This window comes from Petaurus breviceps, unplaced genomic scaffold, assembly GCF_028583685.1.
Source record: "Petaurus breviceps papuanus isolate PSGF00001 unplaced genomic scaffold, PetGlider_PUasm1.0 208, whole genome shotgun sequence".
Classification (NCBI taxonomy): Eukaryota; Metazoa; Chordata; class Mammalia; order Diprotodontia; family Petauridae; genus Petaurus; species Petaurus breviceps.
This window is the reverse complement of record NW_027185852.1, coordinates 19,560,214-19,581,143: the sequence shown is the minus strand read 5'-3', so window position 1 is coordinate 19,581,143 and position 20,930 is coordinate 19,560,214. Positions and strand designations below refer to the sequence as shown.

At 41.3% G+C, this 20,930-nt stretch overlaps 1 protein-coding gene across 1 annotated transcript in view; it reads left to right on the top strand.

The window, feature by feature from the left end:
* Positions 1 to 20,930, top strand: part of LOC138165307 (5'-AMP-activated protein kinase catalytic subunit alpha-2-like) — a 75,021-nt gene that overhangs the window by 28,173 nt on the left and 25,918 nt on the right. Inside the window, exons 2-5 of the mRNA XM_069093490.1 lie at positions 958 to 1,099; positions 15,353 to 15,446; positions 16,135 to 16,279; positions 20,445 to 20,532. Of these exons, the coding sequence (XP_068949591.1) occupies positions 958 to 1,099; positions 15,353 to 15,446; positions 16,135 to 16,279; positions 20,445 to 20,532 (469 nt within the window). The remainder of the gene's footprint in view (positions 1 to 957; positions 1,100 to 15,352; positions 15,447 to 16,134; positions 16,280 to 20,444; positions 20,533 to 20,930) is intronic.

Sequence of the window (20,930 nt, the reverse complement as noted above, 5' to 3'; positions counted from 1 at the left end):
CCCCCTTGTGGGGGGATTGTACAAGACAAAACCATGCTAGGAGTGCCCCTGCTGCCCCTTGTTTTCCTGGAAGGCTTCCTCTGTGGAGCCCTGCCTGACTCCTGGAGCTGATTCTCCTCTCTTCCTCCCTGGTTCTCCTTGGGTTGCTTTTCTCTGTGGACACCTCCTACCCATCCAGTGAGACAGAAATTCTTTGGTGGCCCAGATGCTTTTGTTTTTGTCTGTATTCCTGGCACCTCGCAGGATGTCTGGCCTGTGGGGCTGGGGGAGGTACTGGGCCCATGGTTTCACTGAGAGAGGGAAGTCTCTGAGGAGGAAGCTCAGTATCCCGGTACAGTCAGATGCTCTTTGGCCACCCCTTTTGGCACAGGAGGTTGGCCCTTTCTCTACATCTTAGTTGTCTTTGGCGCTGACATGTAAGGCCATGATGTGCCCATGCAGCTTGGGGCTGTCAGAGGCAGGGCTTAACCCAGGTGTTCCTGACTTTGAGGCCACCTCCCTACCAGCATCTGTAACATTTGGTGGAGGTGCCTGCTGACTACCACAAGCCTTCAGTCATATCTCTCCTTTCCAGAAGCAACTTGTTTTCTTGTATTCAAAACAAAAATTCAGCAAGTCATTCTTTTCTTTTTTAAATTAAATTTTCTTTTTTTAATTAACAAGTATTTATTTTCTCTCCTTCCTCCATCTCCTACTGGAAACAAACAAACAAACAAAAAACCCTAAACCTGTGTCACAAATATGCACAATCAAGCAAAACAAATGTCTGTGTTGACCACATTCCACAAAATGTGTATCTTGTTGAAATCTCATTCTCTGAGGAGCATGTGCACATTGACATGGCATGTATACACACTGATGGAGCATTCTTCAAAATAAGGTGTAGATCAGGTTGTAGAACTAATTTATTGTTAAATTCTGGGACTATTCAAATGTCTTTCTTTTTTCTTTGCTTAGTTGGAGAACACCAGCTGACAGGCCATAAAGTGGCGGTAAAAATCTTAAATAGACAGAAGATTCGTAGTTTGGATGTGGTTGGAAAAATTAAAAGAGAGATTCAAAATCTAAAACTCTTCCGACATCCTCACATTATCAAACTGTAAGTACTTTTATGTCTATGAGTCCAAGAGGGAACATTCTCTTGAAATGATTGTTGATTTATTTACAAATAGTAATATTTTTAGTATTGTAAAATTTTTAATTTGGCTTTGGTCAAATTTATATTATCATTGATTGCAATCATTTCCCCTGTCTTTGTTTTTTTAACTCTTTTGGATTGAAATTCAAAGCCCTTGTCACCCAGGTGGTTCAGTGTTCTAGCCCTGTACACAGCATAGGAATGTCTCCTAGATCTTGGACTCCCTTCCCCATCATTATGTCCACTTAATGGTCATTTATGACTGTGCATTTTGGGGTACATGCTATAATTTTCCCTAATTAAGCTTCCAGAACACCCATGAATTACCCGCTTATTTTCTTTTGGCTCCCAGAGGGAGGAAAAAAAGGCCCAGATGATGGAGTTTGAACTTGTGATTGTATTCAGGTGAAATTGAGAAGCAGCATCACATAGTGGACAGTGGTGCCCAGGGAGTCAGAAAGCCTAGTGTTTGCGCTCGCCTTCTGCACACTTACTTTCTAGCTGCTGTGTGACCCTGGGCAGCTCACCTCCCCTTGGGAGTTGCTAAGGTTCCTTTTTCTTTAAAATAAAATCTGTCATACCTGCCCTTCAGGATCAAATCAGAGAATGTATCAAAAGCTCTTTGCAAACCCTAGTGGTTTCTGTGAAGGACAGTGGTTATTATGAAATCTTTGGAAACCTGAAAGGGGCTATTTAGATAATGGAGGCTGTGGCTTACCATTGAGGAGGATTATAATGGTCCAGGGAGTGAGGACTGACTTCAGTTTTCATCTTAAGGATTAGATAAAGTTTTATGAATTAGAATCAGTCAATTAACACATTTATTAAGTGTTTATTATGTGCTGGGGATTATGCTGTGCACTGGGCAGAGAAAGGCAGAAAAACCTCTGCCCTAGAGGACCCCTCCCCACATTCTAGTGGAGACGCCGTATGGAAATAATGAGATGCATGCAGAGTATGTACTGAGCAGAGAGAGGTTAGAGAGAGGTTAGAGCATCTCAGAGAGGAAAGCTCACGCAGCCGAGTAACTGGGAAACGCCTGCTGTGGACAGTGACATTTGAGCTGAATCTTGTAGGAAGTAGGGGAGACTAAGAGATGAGGAAGGAGCCTATTTAAGGCACAGGGCACAGCCAGGGCAAAGGCTTAGAGGTGGGAGATGAAATATTAGAGTAATAGCCATTGTAGCTAAATGGCTATTGTGTGAAGAGTAGTAAAGGGTAACAAGCCAGGAAAGTAAGAGGGGGCAGGTGATGGAGAGTTTTAAGTGCCAGAGTATTTACTATTTGATCCTGGAAGGGATATGGAACAACTGGAGTTTATTGAATGGGAAATAGGGGAAGGGAGAGATGGATAGTGAATACACTTTTGGTATGGTGAAGGGCCAGCGTGATCCAGATGGGTACTAAGTTTGACTCTTGCCTCCAAGGAGGAATTGTTTAGTGATAGCCAGAGAGAGAGAGTCTAGGCATACCACTGGTGGTCAGGGAGTGTTCTTCCTCCAGCACTACAGCCTGTGAGTGGGGCAGGGGATGGGGGAGAAGAGCTTCAGAATTATTTTGATGGGAGATAGGACAAGGGAGCAGGAATAGCTGATCATTGAGAAAGGAGTCCCGGTGGAGTTTCACTGGTTAGAAAGGGATCCATGGTAGGGGGCACACAAGCTAGACTGTGCAAGGTCATGTGAGGTTGTGATGTGTCCTGTGATTCCCTGGGAGGCTGGCTCACTGCAGGCCAGGGCAAAAAAAAAGATAGCAATTCTGGCTCTGCGCTGGTAAAGGTTCAAGGGATTAAGAGGTGATGGGTGTCTTATCCTGGGGGACTGATGCTGCAGAGGGACCTGGAGACCACAGACACTGGACATGTGGATGGCTCTTGTTCTAAGAGAGTTCCTGGAAACATCTTAAGTATTAGACAAAGTTTTAGGAATTAGATTGAAATCATCATAATTCAGGGAATGGAGGAATTGATAGGAGTAATGGGAGAATCCTTAGGCATCGAAACTTTAGTCCCTGACTCTGCACTTATTTGTACAGCCTGGAACTGGATGCCTCTGGTCAGTGCTCTGAGCTTTGGGCTGGGCCTCCTCCGAGGTCCCTGAGCTGCTCTCTGCCTCTCCTTGTCTGAGCTCCTGGCCAGTCTGCGCAAGGGGGAGGGTGCTTGGAGATTCCCTATTACTTGATCATCTCCTCACCACTTGAAACAGATGAAGTGGGGGCAAAATAGAAGAAGGAAGCTTTAGTATTGGGGAAAATGTGGTTAAACAGAAATGAACCCCTAGTGCAGTGCAGCAGGCTTCTGTTCTCTTGTCCCCTCGCCACTGCTTGTCCCTTTATGTGCTGTGGCCACTGCCTGAAGCTTTGTGTGGGACAGCGTGCTTCCTAGTGACCAGCTCCCCTGGTGGGGAGAAGAGTGGGTTGTCCCCTGCCTGACATTCAAGGCCGGTGGCCCTCTGGTGACATTCTCCCTTTCCAGCCTGCTCTTGCTCCCCTTCATTTGTCCTCTGCTCCAGCCAAACTGGACAGCTTCTCCTCCCCCCCAGGCACTGTGCCATTCTGCCTCTTTGCATCTGTTCCCGTTGCTCCCTCTGCCTCCCCCTTGCTTCTCCTCTTGGCCTTTTGAATTCTTCCCATCTTCTAAAGTCCAACTAAAGTCTACCTTTCTAGAGCCCCTTCTTCCCTAGGATCCCTCCCCTTCCCTTTCACCACTGCCTTCCTTCTTAGACCTCACCTATCAACTCTTTTAAAATAAATCTTTCATTCATTCATCGTCTAATGATTATAATAATAGCAATAGCCGCTCTTTATATAATGCTACATGTTATATATATTATGTGTATGTTATATTATATGTATATAATATAATAAGTTTGCTAAAGCATTTTACATCTGTGATCTCATTTGAGTCCCATATGAATCCTATGAGGTAAGTCATTTTGCAGTTAGGGACATTAAGTCTTAAGCGCATTGTGTCTTGCCCAGCCTCACACCGCCAATAAATAGGAGAGATGGTCTTGAGTCCACTTTAAGCCCAGCACCTGTTGGCCTCACCAAGCTACTTTTCATGTGATGTACAGAACAAAAATATCTCATAGGGACGTGATCCTAAAGTTTAGTAGGAAGAGAATCTGAGAGGACTTTCCTCTGGTATCAATTTGGAAAATTGATTAGAGGGACACAGAGAGTGGCTGTGAAGCAGAAGTGAGACCAGGTTAGTTCAGGTCTCCTGGTCAGGATGAACCACCTCCGGCTGACCTGAGAAGGTGAGTCACAGCTGAGCCTTTGTCTGGGATCTTTGTGACATGTGTGGAGAAGGAACGAGATTCAGGAAATGTAAACGTGCCATTTGTTCAAGAACAGAATTGAGCCTGCAGCCTCTAGGCCAGCGAATGATGCCAATTCCTGGCAACACTCTAGAAAGTGTTACTAAAGGGATGCTGTCTTGAACAGGAAGTGCCATAGACCACAGAAAAGCCAGAAGAGCTTCAGGAGCAGGTCATGCAGGACGAGCCTGAGTTCTTTGGTCAGTGGAGTCTCTCCCCTAGTAGGTCAGGGGTGGGCTACAACTATGGTTTCCCCAAATTTCAAGAAATAAAGGCTTGATAAAGTCTTTCATGATTTTCTTTTGAAAAAGATCAAGAAATATCCTTTAGATCAGAGATGTCAAACATACGCCCCACAGGCTGCATACATTCTATAGTCCTGTAACTTCTGAGTGGTGAAATCAGACTAAAATATAATTGGGAAATATTTAACAAAATAAAAATACCATAAAAGCAGAGGATGTTAATATGTGACTTCCTAAATTGCTGTGCAACCCACAGGGGTCCTTGTGTATGGTTTTGTGACTTCCTTTCTATTTGGGTTTGATGCCGGTGGGCTGGATGATGGTACAAACAGATGATCACTTGTTGGATGTGTTGTGCTGGGAAGGCCATCTGGTTCAGTCTATCCTGTTAGGTATGGGATGGATGAACTGGGTTCTGACTGAAAAGTCTGTAATTTTGTGAAATAAATTAAATTGTAAAAGGGTGAAGGTCTGGACACACAAAATAATCACAGAATCTGAGTTGGGAGAGATAGGAGAGGAAATCTAGTTCAATTTTATGCACCAACAAAATGCATGATAACACCCCAACCCTGGTCACCCAGCTCTGCTTGAAGATGTCAAGGGAAAGGGAATCCTGGTATGTCCAAGGAAAGCTCATTGCATTTTGGAGCATCTCTTACTGTTTAAAAGCTCTCTCTTGCTTCCCACTGAAATGTGACAATTGGCAGCACTCGTAGTTCGAACCTATGGGCCCTGGAAGAATGAGCCTGATCCCATTTCCATCACATCCTCTCTCAGGATTCCCCCTCCTGCACTCGGTCCTCACCTCCACCTCCCAGAGCATTTGTCTGCCTTCAAGGTGCAGCTCAAGCAGCTTCTTCCGGGAGGCAGTTTAGTAGCCATTGGTCCTGACCCCCAGACTACCTTGCATTCAACTACCAGGTGTTTGCTGATACAGGATGCTCCAGAAGTCTCAGTGTAGTTTAAAGCCATTCAGACTTAGAACAACAAAAATCATTCAGTCAGTCAACAGCTATTTATTTAGCATTTGTTATATATGCCAGGCATTGTACTGAGTGCTGGGGCAAAATACAAACCCTGCCCCTAAAGAGCTTATGATCTGCAGGGGAGAGAACATATAACAAATATATGCAAACACACCGGATAAGTAGGACATAATGAGCAGAGGGAAGGCACTGGGATTAAGAGGGGTTAGGGAAGGCTTCCTGTAGAAGGTGAGATTTTAGTTGGTGCTGAAAGGAAGCCAGGGAGGTCAGTGATCAGAGTGGAGGGAGAAGGGTGTTCCAGATGCAGGGGACAGCCAAGAAAATGCCCAGAGTCGAGATGGAGGGTCTTGTCTGTGGAGCAGCCAGGAGGCCGGTGTCCCTGGATTGGGAGGAAGATGTGGGAAGACTGGAAATGTAGGAGGGGGCTGGGAAATGTGGGGGTCTGAACGACAGAAGATTTTGTGTTTAACAATTTTAATAATTATATTAATAATTTAATAGGTAGAGTTACTGAACAGGAGAGCAATTGTGCTTTAGGTTATCTTAACTTTGGCTCTGTGCTTTAGGGCTATCCCTTTGGTGGCTGAATGGAGGATGAAGTGGAGTGGGGAGAGACCCCCCAGCAGGTTATTGCAATCATCCAGAGGCACTGGTGATGGGAGCCTACACCAGGGTGGGGCAGGGGCAGGAGAGACAAGGCTATGAATTTGAGATGCTGCCGAGGTGAAATTGAGAGACCATGGCAATGGACTGGATGTGGAGAGTGAGAGATAGCGAGGGGAGACCCAGAGGACTCCCACACTGTGAGCCTCAGGGACTGGGGGATGGTGCTGCCTTCTACAGTAATGGGGAGGATGGGAGGAGAGGGGAGAGTTTAAGGGAAATGATCACCAGCTGTGTTTGGGACACATTGAGTTTCAGATGTCTGCTAAGACTTTTGGGACACACTTGTATTCTCCTTATATTTATTCTGTGGGTACTTCTGTATGTACTTTAGAAGATGAGCTCCCTGTGAGCAGAGACTGTTGCCATGGATTGAACCTGCATCCCCAGCCCCTGTGGGCTTGGTGTTTATTAAGGGAATTGAACTTGAGGCCCCTCACTGTCCTCATCTGGATGCTCTTCCTTATGAAGATTTTCTCCTGAAACGTGGTTCTGAGACTTGATCACAGTGTCCAGATAGAGTCTGGTCTGGGCTGAGGTTCGGGGGCAGCAGTGTGCCCACCTGCCTGGCCCCTCTATCAGGGGCCCCTTTGTTATTGTCTGGCCAGGACATGCCATCTCCTACCTCCACCCCTTTGCATGCGATCCTATGCACTCAAGCCTGGAGTGTTTTCCCCTGGTCTGCCTCTTGGAATCCCAAGCTTCCTTCAAGACTCTTGTCATTTCAAAGACTGATTCTTAGAAGAGACATTTCCTGACCTCTTCCTTCTACCACACTCCCTGATGTTAGTGTTAATTGATTTTCTTTATACTGTGTGTTTGCCTATTTGTCCAGAGAGGCTGGAGGCTCCTTGAAGTCATGAACCATTTCTGTTTCATCTTTATTTTTCCAGCACAGAGCATAATGCCTGGTCCTGGAAGGTGCTGCTTAGATGCTTGTTTAGTTATTTGGTCACCTCTGAAAGCTTGCTAACAGTCCCTGAGGATTCGAAGGGCTGTCATGAGTCAGGGACTTGTTTTCTTGCCCCAGGGAGCTGCAGCAGGAACAGGGAGTAGAAGCTGGAGAGTCAATTCAAGGTCAATTTTAAAAAGTCTTCTAACAGTTAGGACTGTTTAAAAGGGGGCCAGAAAGCCGCTGCAGCTCTGGTTTCCTTATTCCTAGAAGTCTTTAGGTAATATTGGGGTGTTCATTTGCCAGGTAAGTTTTAGAAGGAATTTTTCTGTGTCTCTTGTTTAAGCTAGTTGACCTCTTGAGTTCCCCTTCCTACCCTGAGATTTGGCCCTTTGTGATAAAATTATCTGGGTTAGTAACTCAGCCCCTTCAGCAATGTACAAGTTTTGTTCTGGAGTGACTGTGTCTGGCCTAAAGCTTTTGCTAGTGCCTATCACAATATTCTGTGCACAGAGTAAGTACTTAGCATGGTGTGTGTGTGTGTGTGTGTGTGTGTGTGTGTGTGTTGTATAATATGGTCTTCTTTTTTTTTTTTTTTAAGCAATCGGGGTTAAGTAACTTGCTCAAGGTTACATGGCCAGTTCTTTCTGGGTGTGGTGCTAAGTATCTGAGCCCAGATTTGATCCCCAGGTCATCCCGACACTGGAGCCGGTGCTCTTACTTACTGAGCCACCTGGCCACCCCTAAGCAATTGGGGTTAAGTAACTTGCTCAAGGTTACATGGCCAGGTGTTTCTGGGTGGGTGCTAAGTGTCTGAGCCTGGATTCGATCCCCAGGTCAGTCTGACACTGGAGCCGGTGCTCTTACTCGCTGTGCTACCTGGCCGCCCCTATAACATGTTCTTAATAGAATTCCTTGCTTCCTTCTATTCAGTTTCCTGTTTGTGTGGAAGCAAAAAGTCTTCTATGTGCTAAGAATATGGGTTGCAGAAGGTTGGAGAAACCTTGTCATTGTTTGGTTTCACCCATCCATTGTCAGTCATTCAAAACACCATTCTCACGTGGGCTGTTAAAATGGCCTTTTTAACTTCTATGGTCTCCCTGCCTGCAATCTCTTTCTATGCTTATCCATCTTTCACATAGATGACAAAGAGATTTCTTTTCAAAATTTTTAATTTATCATTTATTTTCAATATTCTTTTAAAAAAAGTTGAGTCCCAAATCCTCTCCCTCCCTTGTGTCCCTTATCTTTCCTTTGAGAACACACGCAATCGATTAGTTAGACATGTGAAATCATGCATAACATATTTCCATAGTGGCCATGCTGCAAAAAAAATAGCAAGAACAATAAAGTGAAAAAATTATGCTTTCATTTGTGTTCCGAGTTCATTAGTTCTCTCTGGAGGTGGTTAGCATTTTTTATCATGGGTTCTTTTAAGTCATTCACGGTTGATCATTGATACAATATTGCTGTTACTGTGTACAATGTTCTTCTGCTCACAGAGAGATTTTCTTTAAACACAGATCTGACTGTGTTATTCCCTCACTCAGTAAATTACAGTGGCTCCCAATTACCTGTAGGATAATCTATGCACCCTGTTTGCCTTTTAACGCTCTTCACAACTTGGCTGTTCTCTCTCTTTCTCTCACTCCTTGGCGCAGCCCCATTGGTTTTCTCTTTGTTCCTTATACCTGTCACTACATCTCTTGTCTTCATGCCTTTGCACTATCGCCCATGCCCAGAACTTCCCTACTTGTCTCACAGAATTTGTCATTCTAGCTCAAGCACTCCTTCTTCTAGGAGGCCTTTTCTGCCCTCCTCCCCCTGTTCCTCTGCCCTCCTTCAGACTTACTATGGGCATTCCTCCAAATTCCACTCCTAGTCCCCTACTTTCTTAACCCCATCTTCTGGGTTCTCAGTAATTGTCAGGGGTTCAACTGCCACCTTCATGAAAATGGCTTTTTGTAGAACAAGGCCATTGTAGCCATCTTCATAAGGTTCTAAAATAAAGACAAAAACAATGTTACTGGTTTTGTTTTTAAATTGTCTCTGTCTGGGGAATTATTTTCAATCCCTTCTCTTAGTTTTATCTTGTCTGGATTTAAAGTAATTTGTTATTATTTCTTCACAGAGATGTTATGGGCCATACTCAGAATTGCTCAGAAAATCACTGGCTTTGATATTTTAAAGCTGCTGGCTCCAGGGTCAGTGCTTATCCATTCAGCTAAGTTGCCTCTTTTGTTTCAGGTAGGAATTATAAGAGAAAAGACTCCCAAAGCCCGCTGTGAGCATCTGATCATTTTCATGATGTCTGAGAGGAAGAACGATTCTTGGAGGAATTTGTTTTGTTTTGTATGGCCTTGTCCTCTCTGCTTAGTGGTTTCCATGTACAGAATGATCCTCTGCAATTAGCAGGAAAAATCTGAGCCTCAAACACTAGCAAAGGATGACCTGCCCTATGTGGCTTCTCAAAAGATGAGACTTGTAGAAATCCTTTGAGCACAGATCTAAGGGGAGCCACAAACAGAAAGAAATCACAGCATTTAAGGGGACAGGGAGCCCCAAAGGGGATTGGTCTGCTCATGGGTTTTTAACGAAGAGAACGTGTCAATTATAGCGCTGTTTAGGGAAAGGACTGGCTGTGGACTGTGGGATGGATGGACGAGGGAAGACACCTGGAGGGAAGGAGGCCAGTTAGGAGGCTGGCTGCACTGGCCAGGGTGTGCTAGGAGAGCCCTTTTTTTTCAGGGATGTTTCAAAGAAAGGATCACCAATGCTTTGTGGCTGAAGGGATGTGCTGGAGAAGTAAGGAGTCAAAGGCATTTTGAGGATTGGATGATTTGGAGAAAGGTCAAGGAATCACAGAATTTCAAACGTACAAAAAATCTCCATGACAGTGCAGTCCATGTAGCATCAGGGCAGAACTCAGGAAGGACCTGTCATGGGGAGAACAGTAAACCTTGTTCTCCATATTCTGTGAATGATGTCAGAAAAATATCCAGGCACAAATGTCTAACAAACACTGGATGTCAGAGACTGAAGCTCTGTGAGGGAGATCAGGGCTGGAGATATGGATTTGGGAGGCACACACATTAGAAAGAGGAGGGAGATGAGAGAGGGAGGGAAGGAGGAACTCCAGGCAGATGTTCTTGCTGCTGGATTACCTAATTCAAGTATTGAGAAAGAGAAATATCCAAGAGAAAAAGATACCTCTGAAGAAAAAAAAGGTCATCATGTAATTAAAGTCAATAAAAACAAACCCTTCCAAAATCTCAGCATTGTAGAGGAATTCAGAGCCCATCTAGTCCAGCCCATGCCTGTGTAGGGAATCCTCCTGCAACATCCTCCAAAAATGGCTGCCAAGCCTTTAATTAAAAATGACTAGTGAGCAGGAGCTCAGAACCTCCCACAGCAGCCCCTCTCATGGCTAGACAGATGGAATTGTTGAGAATCCTCAGGCTGGTCCCCCAGGACATCCTTCCCCAGTGGGAGAAACCTTTCCTAAACAGTCCAGGTGCATTTCTCTGGCCCTCCTGTATTACTCCATTGACTTTTCTTGGCTTTTCCCAAGCAGGCCCTAAGGTCTTTGAAAGATGGCTTTGTTTCTGGTCTGAATTTCCAGTGCTATGGATCCCATGGAGGGATCTCTGTGTATGTTTGCTGAATGTTGTTAAATTTCTTCTTCCATGTGAATGCTACTCAGCTTCCTGAAAGGTGACTGACATGTCCCTGAGCCTCTAAGTATTCTCTTTTCCAGCATCAACATTCCTGATGTTATAATTCCTACCTGAATATAATTCCTCCAGAATTCCTTCAACTAGTACTCATCTGGAATGGTGTCAAGGCTTAGTCCAGACCCGACCCAATCTTTTCTATTCTCTACATCTCTAACTGTTTGCTAATAATAGTTAATGAGGACCTTGAGGCAGTTCCAAGGTCTCTAATTATTTTTTAAAAAGTTGTTTTGTTTTACTATACTCTGTAAGATATAATCTGAACAGTCTAACTGATCAAGACTTTACAAAGAATTGAGGAAAAGAGAAAGCCCAATTATTCAACAATAAGAAAGTCACCATAAAGAATGCTTTTATAATTGTAATTGCAGAAATATTTAAATATTTTCATGTAGTTATCTATGTCAAATACTTTCTGCATTTTTCTAAAATGGTTTATAGTTTGAGGAAGAGTGGTAGTCATAGTAGTAGTAGTAGCAGCAGCAGCAACAACAGCAATAGTAGTAACAGCAGCAGTAGTGGTGGTACTAATAGTAGCAGCAGCAGCAGCAGTAGCATTTAACATCTCATCTCATTTTATCCTGGTAGATAAGCACACTTGCTGTCCCCATTTTACAGATGAGGAAACTGAGACAGGCACTTGGATACGGAATGCTAACCAAAGCCAAGAAAGAAATAAGAGGCATTCCTTCCCAAATAACTGCAAAATGCATAAAATATCTAAGGTAATCTACAAATATATATATAAGATTTGTAAACATATAACTATAAAACATTCGTTAGAGAAATAAGAGGAAGCATAAATAATGAGAGATATTCACTGCTCATGACTGGGTTATGCCAACATTTGAAGAACAATATTACCTATGTCAGTTTACAGATTTGAGGCTTCCTGGAGGGGGCAGTGGAGAGGGAGATGCTTTTCAGAAGCAGACACGATAGTAAAATTCATTGGGAAGAATAGAAACCCTAGAATCCTGAGGGAAATAAAGAGAAGCAGGCATGGAGGGCAAGTCTATAAAGCATTACCAGACCTCCAACTGTGTGGTCAAGTGGGAATCTCTAACACTCGTAATTGGTTAAAAGAACAGAAAAACAGAGCCTTGGGACACACTGGTGAATTAAGAAATGGGAACAGTTGAAAAGAGGACCCTCTCTTTGGATAAACCTGAGGCTTTGCATGGCTTTGCAGGGATGGCACTTGTGATTTCTTTGATGGGGGAAGACTCGGGCAACAAAACATGGGCTATCCCAGCAGGTGGGCTCCTTCATGACCTAACAATTACAGAATCATTGAAAGAACTGAAATGTTAAATGACTCATCCAGGGTCACACAGTCAGAATGTGTCAGAAGAACACAGGTATTCCTGCCTTCAAGGCCAGATTTCTAGCCTTTATCCCACATTGCCCCTCTTTGGGGGGGAAGGAAACTCTTGGAAAAACTGGAAAACAGTTTGGGAGAAGTGAAGTCCAACTCTCGTGATCTCAAACCATATACTTAAGATAGATATGTACACAGCCTAAATAGAAAGGGTCACATATCATGGAAGAATTAGATGAGTGTGAGTTCAGGTTCTTACCCAAATGAGGAATGGAAAAGATTATGAAAGTTAAAGCAGACATTTTTGCCTATAAAATTATTACAAAGATTTTTGTATGATTAAAAGGAGGGAAGATACAATACAAATGGTGGAATGGGAAACTCTTTGCTTCTAATAGCACTGGAAAAAGCCTGAAATCTAGAACATATAGAGATTATTCTATGATTCTGACTTTAGACCTGGAAGTGACCTTAGGAGCCATTGACACTATGTATACCCTTTCATTTTCTAACTGAGGAAACTGAGTCAAAGAAGGGGTAAAGAATATTTTATCCTCCCCACTTCAGAAGCATTTATCTAAGGTCTTCTATATGCAGTGTGTGATAGGGTTTACTAATGGAACAGTTTTACATAAATTCCAGAATGTGGTGTTTTGATATTGTAGCTTTGATGTATTTCTTTCTTTCTTTCTTTCTTTTTTTTTTAAAGCAATTGGGGTTAAGTACCTTGCCCAAGGTTACACAGCCAGTTTTTTTTTGTGTGGGTGTTAAGTATCTGAGGCTAGAACCGATCCTGGGACCTCCTGACTCCAGGGCCGGCGCTCTTACTCACTGCGCCACCTTGCTGCCCCACTTTGATGTATTTCTGTATTAAATCTGTATGTGGAAATTTTATGTTTTGGGGTGAAGGGTCGTGTGTGTGTGTGTGTGTGTACTTCGTTATCTTCCTGACTAATGTTTATGGCATTCTATCACATCCTATCTCTTTAATTGAAGTAAATAATTAAGTGTAGACTAAATACCAGATCAGAATCAATTATAGCAGATCATAGTAATCCATTTACCAATGAACAAATGGTAGTAATAACAGCTGGTGTTATGAAATAGTGCTTTCTAGTGTTTCAGGCACTTTCACTTTTTGATCCTCATACCTGCCTTGGGGGGGTGAGTAGTAGTTTTTATTTTACAGAAGAGGAAACTGAGTCACACAGCAGTTAAGTGATTTCCTGCAATCACACCACTAGTAAATAAAAGAGCCAAGATTTTGGTCTTCTGAATCCAGATCTATTTTTCCCCCCACTAGACCATAGCTACTTGATCTGAAGATCCTGATTTGGTTTTTAAAAGTGTAGATGCAAACGCAAACATTCAGTACTATCAGTGATTCCGAATGCCTTTATAATGTCCATTGTAAGGTCTGGAAGGGATGAGCCTCACAGAAGGAGACCCAGTTGGGATAAGAGGCTGCAGCGTAGCAATGGGAGTCCCGAATGACCAGTGCACAGTGGGGTGTCAGTGTGCTTCCTTTTCCAGAAGGCCTTTGACACAGTTTCTTCTTCTGTCCTTGTGGACAAGAAGGAAGGTGAGAGCCAGATATCTGGTGTCCATTGCACTGGATTTGGAATGAATTCAGTGATTCCACCATCCCTAGAACAATGATGGAGGGATCAGGATCACTATGCTCCCAGTCTCTGCTTGGGCAGTATAGTATCTGTCCTTGACCCAGTGCTCATCCAGCTTTTTGTCTGAGCCTTGGGGATGTCACAGTATGTGGAGCTTATTGAATTTTCAGAAAATAAGGGACTTGATGTTAGGGGAAGACTGAGTCAGAATTTTGTTAGGCTAGAATTACTGTCTAAAAGGATGGAATTTGAAGGGGATAAGTATAAAATTTACACTGGAATGGAAAAAAAAAACCCAGCAGTTGTATTGGTGCAGGATTGGCTGATGCAGCTCACTGTGAGAGAGTAGATTTGAGGTGGGACCAGGTCTAGAAAGCTGTACATGGAGTCAGAAAGACCTGAGTTCAAATCTTGCCTCATAATTTAACTCTTATCAGTTAACTCGAAAGCCTCTGAAATCCCTTCTGACTGAGATTCTGTGATTCAGGCTGAGGGAGGCAGGGATGTCAGAGGTGGGTTACTTATGAAGTCCAAGTGAGGCTAGAGTCACTGGCCATGACGATGAGGGCACTGGAGAGTATTCCATATGAGAATTAGTTGAAGTAACTGAACATATTTGGTTGTTGGACTTGGAAGTAAATTACCCCTTTAAAGTATCTTCAGGGCTGTGATAAGGAAGAGGTCTTCTGAGAGCAGTGCTTCCACCGGACATGGAACAAGGCACATTTCAGCTCCATGTCCAGAGCTGTCTAACAGTGTGCCTCGGTATGGGACGACATGATGTGCCTTGGGGAAGACAGGAGGTTCCACATCCCTGGAAGTCTGGCAATGGGGATTTTTCATAGACATTATTTGTACTGGATGGCTTTTGAGCTCTATTCCAAAAATGAAATTATTTGAAAGAAAGGAATATGTGCCATTCTTGTTTTTTCCAATGAAGGACAGAGTGGCATTGTATAAAGAGCACGATACTTAAAGCCAGAAGACATGAGTTTGTGTCCCAAGTCCAGCCCTTCCTCGGCAGAGCTGTGTCAGCACTCTACCAAAAAGAATTGTTTTCCCCTCTCTTGCATCATTGGTGTGAGTAAAGTACTTTGTGAACCATAGTACACAACAGGCATGGGAACTATGGCTTTTAAAAAAAAAGGCTGGAATAACTGCACTCTTTTAGGAAAAGTCATTGTGCTTTGTGAAATAATTCAGAGACTCATAGTTGTTTTTTTTATAAGAGACTCATTAAAAGAGAAATTGTTTTGGAAGGGTTGTGGTGGGATTAGTGGAAGGTATAACCTAAGATAGAATGAATATATTTTTGATTGTGCCTTAAAATATTATAGACTCTTATAGTACTAGGAAAGGCTGTTGATGCTTAAAGTAATTTTTCTGTAAACTAAAATTTTCTAAATTCTTTCCATTTTCCTCTAAAAGCTACCAAGTCATCAGCACCCCAACTGATTTTTTTATGGTAATGGAATATGTGTCTGGTGGTGAATTATTTGACTACATCTGTAAACATGGACGGGTGAGTGATATGATACTCAGTACATTAGGACAAAGGAGACGATGTTGGTAGATAGTTTTTGTGTGTGTGTGTTTTTTTAAGGCTTCTTATAATGTTATGGGGTTTTTAATTTTAACTATTTGATCCCATCTGGAACTCCTCAAATATCTTTAAAAAATTACCACAACATTCATTTCATGTATAATACTAGCAGAATTGGGATTGCCTCAATAGCAAACACGCTGATTTTAGATTAACAGGAGTTGTTCCTTGGAAAGGTCTTTTTTTTTTTTTTGGCGAAGTTTTAAAGATTCACATGATTTAAGAAACAATGCAGAGATTCTGTTGTGATTTTTAGGAAGAGAATTCCACATCACAACTGACACTCCAGAATGTCCTTTTTGGTATCCGTAGCTGGGCACCAATGCCTGGGTGAGTGAACCTTTTCAGACCGGGCTCTTTCATCTAGTTCCCAGCCTTCTCCAGGCCCCCAGGAAACGACAATGACCTCTGCATCAGGATACACTGGCGAATGTTCAGGCTTTTCTAATAGAAAGCTGTTTTTGTTTGTTTCTTGTCTTTTTTTTTTTTAAAGAGCAGGATTTTGATAAATTCTATTTAACATAAGATACATTCTAAAGTCACTGTTCTCTTGGTGAGTGAATGAATATTCAATATATCTCAATGTTGTTTCCTTTGTGTCTGGCAGGTTGAAGAGACAGAGGCCAAAAGACTCTTTCAGCAGATTCTTTCTGCCGTGGATTATTGTCACAGACACATGGTTGTTCACCGAGACCTGAAACCCGAGAATGTGCTGCTAGATGCCCACATGAATGCCAAGATCGCCGACTTTGGTATGTGACTCCCACAGTATGCCAGAAATATGAAAGCGGCTGCTGATATTCGGGGGAGCAGGCCAATGTAGTGACAATTCCCCCTCTACCCAAGGCTTGGCAAGCTCTGTGGGCCTGTGTGTGTGTGTGCGTGTGTGTGCGTGCGTGTGTGTGCGTGTGTGCACTTTGTTCAGCAGGATCTTCAGAAATATGTATCTTGTACTCCTCATATGCAAGATTAGTTAAGTTCCATATAGGGAACATAAAATAACTGACCACAGTGGAGTAAACATTACACACTGAAAAGAGAGCCACTTAAAAAAAAGTATTAAAAAATCAACTGGAGAATAAATAACTCAATCCCCAAGAATTGATAGGTCAAAAATTAAATCCCAGATTGATAATTTCCTTAAAGATAATGGCAATAACAAGGTAATATAACAGATTTTAGGGATACAGCTGAAAAAAAAACGTATCTAGATGATTTTATTAAAAAAGAGAGAAAGAATAAATCAGTGAATTGGGAATGCAATTAAAAATGTTGGAAAATCAAACAATGAGCATCTCCCCCCAGAAAACATCACATTATAAATCCTGAAAATAAAGATGAACAAAATTGAAAAAATATTGAATTAGATAAAACTAAGGGCTTTTTTATTTTTATTTTTGCTTTTTGGAGGGCAGTTGGGGTTAAGTGACTTGCCCAAGGTCACACCACTAGTTTTTGTTTGTTTGTTTTTGTTAAGTGTCTGAGGCGGGATTTAAATCAGGTCTTCCTGATTCCAGGACCGGTGCTCTATTCACTGTGCCACCTCGCTGCCCTAAGAGTTTTTTTTTTTTTTAAAGCAATCAGGGTTAAGTAACTTGCTCAAGGTTACACAGCCAGTTATTTCTGGGTATGGTGGTCAGTATCTGAGCCCAGATTCGATCCCAAGTTATCCTGAGTCTGGGGCTGGTGTTCTTACTCATTGAGCCACCTGGCCGCCCCCCAGGAGCTTTTTTTTTAAAAAGCTAATTTGATTAAAAAGAAAAGGAAAACCAAATTACTAGTATCAAAAGTAAAAAAAAAAGAGAATTCATAACAAATGAAGAAGAAATAAAGGACATTAGAAAATATCTTGCCCAACTATATTCTTACAAGATTGACAAATAGAATAAATGAATATTTTAAAAAATACAAAATATCCAAATTAACAAGACAAGAAATAGAGGATTTAAATAACTCATTTTCATAGGTACAAATTAAAGAAGCCATAAATGAACTTCCAAAGGGTAAAACTGTAGGACCAGATAAATTTACAAGTAAATTCTATCAAACATTCAAAGAACAATTCCATTATTACAAACTGTTTGCAAAAAATACCCAAAGAAGAGATCCTAACAAGTTTCTTCTTTAACACTGGCATGGTCTTGATTCTAAACAAGGGAGAGTTAAAGCAGAAAGAGAAAACTATTGACTAATATCCTTAATAGACATTAATGCAAACATTTACCATAAAATATTAACAAAAAAGCTGAAGCAACATATCACAAAGATTATACCCTATGAACAGAGTGGATTTATACTATAAACTTAACCATATTAGTCACAAAATGATAAAAATCACATGGCTACATCAATAGATGTAGAAAAATCTCTTCACAAAATAGAACATTCATCTTGTTAAAAACACTGGGAAAACTAGGAATAAATGATCCTTTCGTCAAAATGATAAATAGTTCATATCTAAAACAAAAAGCTACCATTATAACAAGCTAGAGTCCTTTTCCAATAAAATCAGAAATCAATGAAAGATGGCGTTGGAATCACTTCTATTTGATGTAGTGCTAGAAGTGGTGGGTATAATGATAAGAAAAGAAAAAAACTTGAAAACATAAGTAGAGGTAAAGGAGAAGCAAAATGATCACCTTTTTGCAGATGCTGAGATAACGCACTTAAGGAATTCTATAGAATCAACTAAAAATTGGGACAGTCAACTTTTGTAGGACACAAAATAAACCCATGCAAATCGTCAGCATTTCTATGTAACATCAATGAAACCTAAGTCAGAGTATTAAAACTAAGTAGAGAATGTATAAAACACTTGAGAATCTATCAAAATGCACCTAAAAACTCTCTAAATAACAACAGCAAACCTCTGTTTACAAAAATAGAAGCAGGCTTAAATAATTGAAAAAATGCTTAATGCTCATGGATAGAATAAGTCAATGGAATAAAAATAGCAATGCTAATGCAATTTATTCATTCAATGCAATAGTGATCAAACTACCTAAGGCATAGAGAACTAGAAAAAATAAAAGTCAAATGGAGGCAGAAAAGGTTCAGAATTTCATGAGAAATAATGAAAAGAAGCAGGAAGGAAGGGGCCTCTCAGTGCCAGATTTCATGTTCGACTCAGAACAATCAGTACTGGTTCAAAACCAGAGAGATCAGTCATTGGAACAATTCTGGTAGACACCATATGAGGAAAAATGTGTCTAGTACTCTAGTGTGTGAAAAAACGAACACCTTAACCCCAGGATAAAGATTTACTACATGATTAAGAAATGCTGGAAAAACTGGGAGAAATATGAAAGAAATCAGATTTAGAGCAGCATCTCTCATACATGTGACATAGATAGAAATCCTCTAAATGTATCATAAATTAATGCCAGACACTGGGCTAGGTGCTTTACAAATATTATCTCATTTAGTTGAAACAATAACCTAGGGAGGTAGATACTACCATTATCCCCATTTTATAGTTGTGGAAACTGAGGCAGAGGGAATGTGTGACTTGCCTACGGTCATGCAGCGAGTTAGTATCTGAGTCTGAATTTGAATTCAGGTCTTTCTGACTTCAGATCCTGCACTCTATGAATTGCACCACCTGGCTGCAGTTTTGGGGAGGCAAAAATTGGAAACTAAAGGTATGGCCATTAATTGAGAAATGGTCAAATAAGTTGAGGTATGTGAATGTGAGAGAAGACTGTTGTGCTACAAGAAATGGAGAAATAGATGATTTGTATGAACTGATGCAGAGGGAAATGAGCGGAGCTTGTTAGAAAAATGAACAATTCCAAGGACTTCTAGAAACTGATGAGGAATCAAACGAGGGGATTCAGGAGAACAATGCCTGTACTAGAAACAATATTGTAAAGACAAAGACATTTGAAAGCTGTAAGAACTAAGGTCAGTACAGTGACACTGTATGATTCCAAGGCACCAAGGGTACCTGCCTCCTTTCAGAGAGGTGAGAAGATTTGGGCGGGGGGGGGGGAGTGAATGAGAAATATATTTTTGTATCCAGCTAATGAGAGAATTTGTTTTGCTTGACTTTACAAAGAATTTCTTTTTATTTTTCTTTTTTCTTCCCAATGGAGTGGGAGGGAAAGAGAGAAAATAGATTTCTGTTAATTTAAAAAAAAATAAAACTACTGAGGTGGGGAAGATGTTACTGGAGTGGAGTGTTGCACGCACTTTCAAATGAGATCAATGTATTGCTAGTTGTACTTAATTGGTTTATTTTGTTATAAGACCTCTTAAGGACTGGGAGTAATCCATACATATTTTTAATGTAAAAATAAAACATATCAATAAAACTTTATTAAAAAAAATGTTAGAGCTGGGAGAGATCTTAGAGATCATCCCATCTAGCTGCTTCTTTTTGCAAATGATGAAACTGAGGCCCAGAGATGAGAAGTGACTTTTCTAGAATTCTATGTAGTGGCAGAGCCAGGGGCTTTTAAAAGGCTTCTTGCTTTTTTTTTTTTTATAAGTAAGTCAGTAGACTGCGTTTTTGTCCTTTAAGCTGTCAAAATAAGTCAACTTTCAGGTTGCAGGGTTCACTTAAACTACAACTGAAACTCATGAAATTTGATAAATAATTTATTTGAAATCACTTCATTGTGAAAAATAAACCAGCATTTCAAAACTCCATAGTCTCTGACATTTCATTTGTCTTTTTATGAGATTTTGTTTTTTTTACCTCCATGTCTTAAAATGCAATATTAGTCAATGACCTCTTCTGGCTTAAAAATGCCATAACTATTTACTTTTCAGATAGTTCCTTAAAATGTTTTAAAAAATAGGATGAATGACATGTAGAAAGGCTGTATATTCCTGACAGATCTCAAACTGCTGTTGATGATGATATTTAAGCATTAAAAATATTTAGCGCTAGGTAAACTATATTTTTCTTTTCAGGCTTATCAAATATGATGTCAGATGGTGAATTTCTGAGAACAAGCTGTGGGTCTCCAAATTATGCAGCACCTGAAGTCATCTCAGGCAGGTAAGGCATCAGGGAAGGTTCTGTTTTCCAAAGATTCTCTCTTTCTTTGAGAGATCTTAGCATGTAATAGAGTGATTCCACCCCAGAGTTGTGTAGAGACATTTCTGAGAGTCCACATTGGACTTCAACATTAAGCACTGACAAGAGTGGACAGGGCTGCCTTAGGGTCTCCTACTGGACCAGGGCTCACTAATTCTCAACTTAAGCTATTGTTAAGGGGTTTCTTATCAGAGATCCTTTCTGAGATGATGCCAACTTCTTTTTTTTTTTGGGGGGGGGTTAATAAGCTTACTCCAATCTGTCAAACATGTATCATCTACCTCGTTCAGGGGAAAAAAGGTCAGCACCCCGAACTTCAAAGTATACAGGCAGAATTATCAAGAAGAAACAGATCAAGT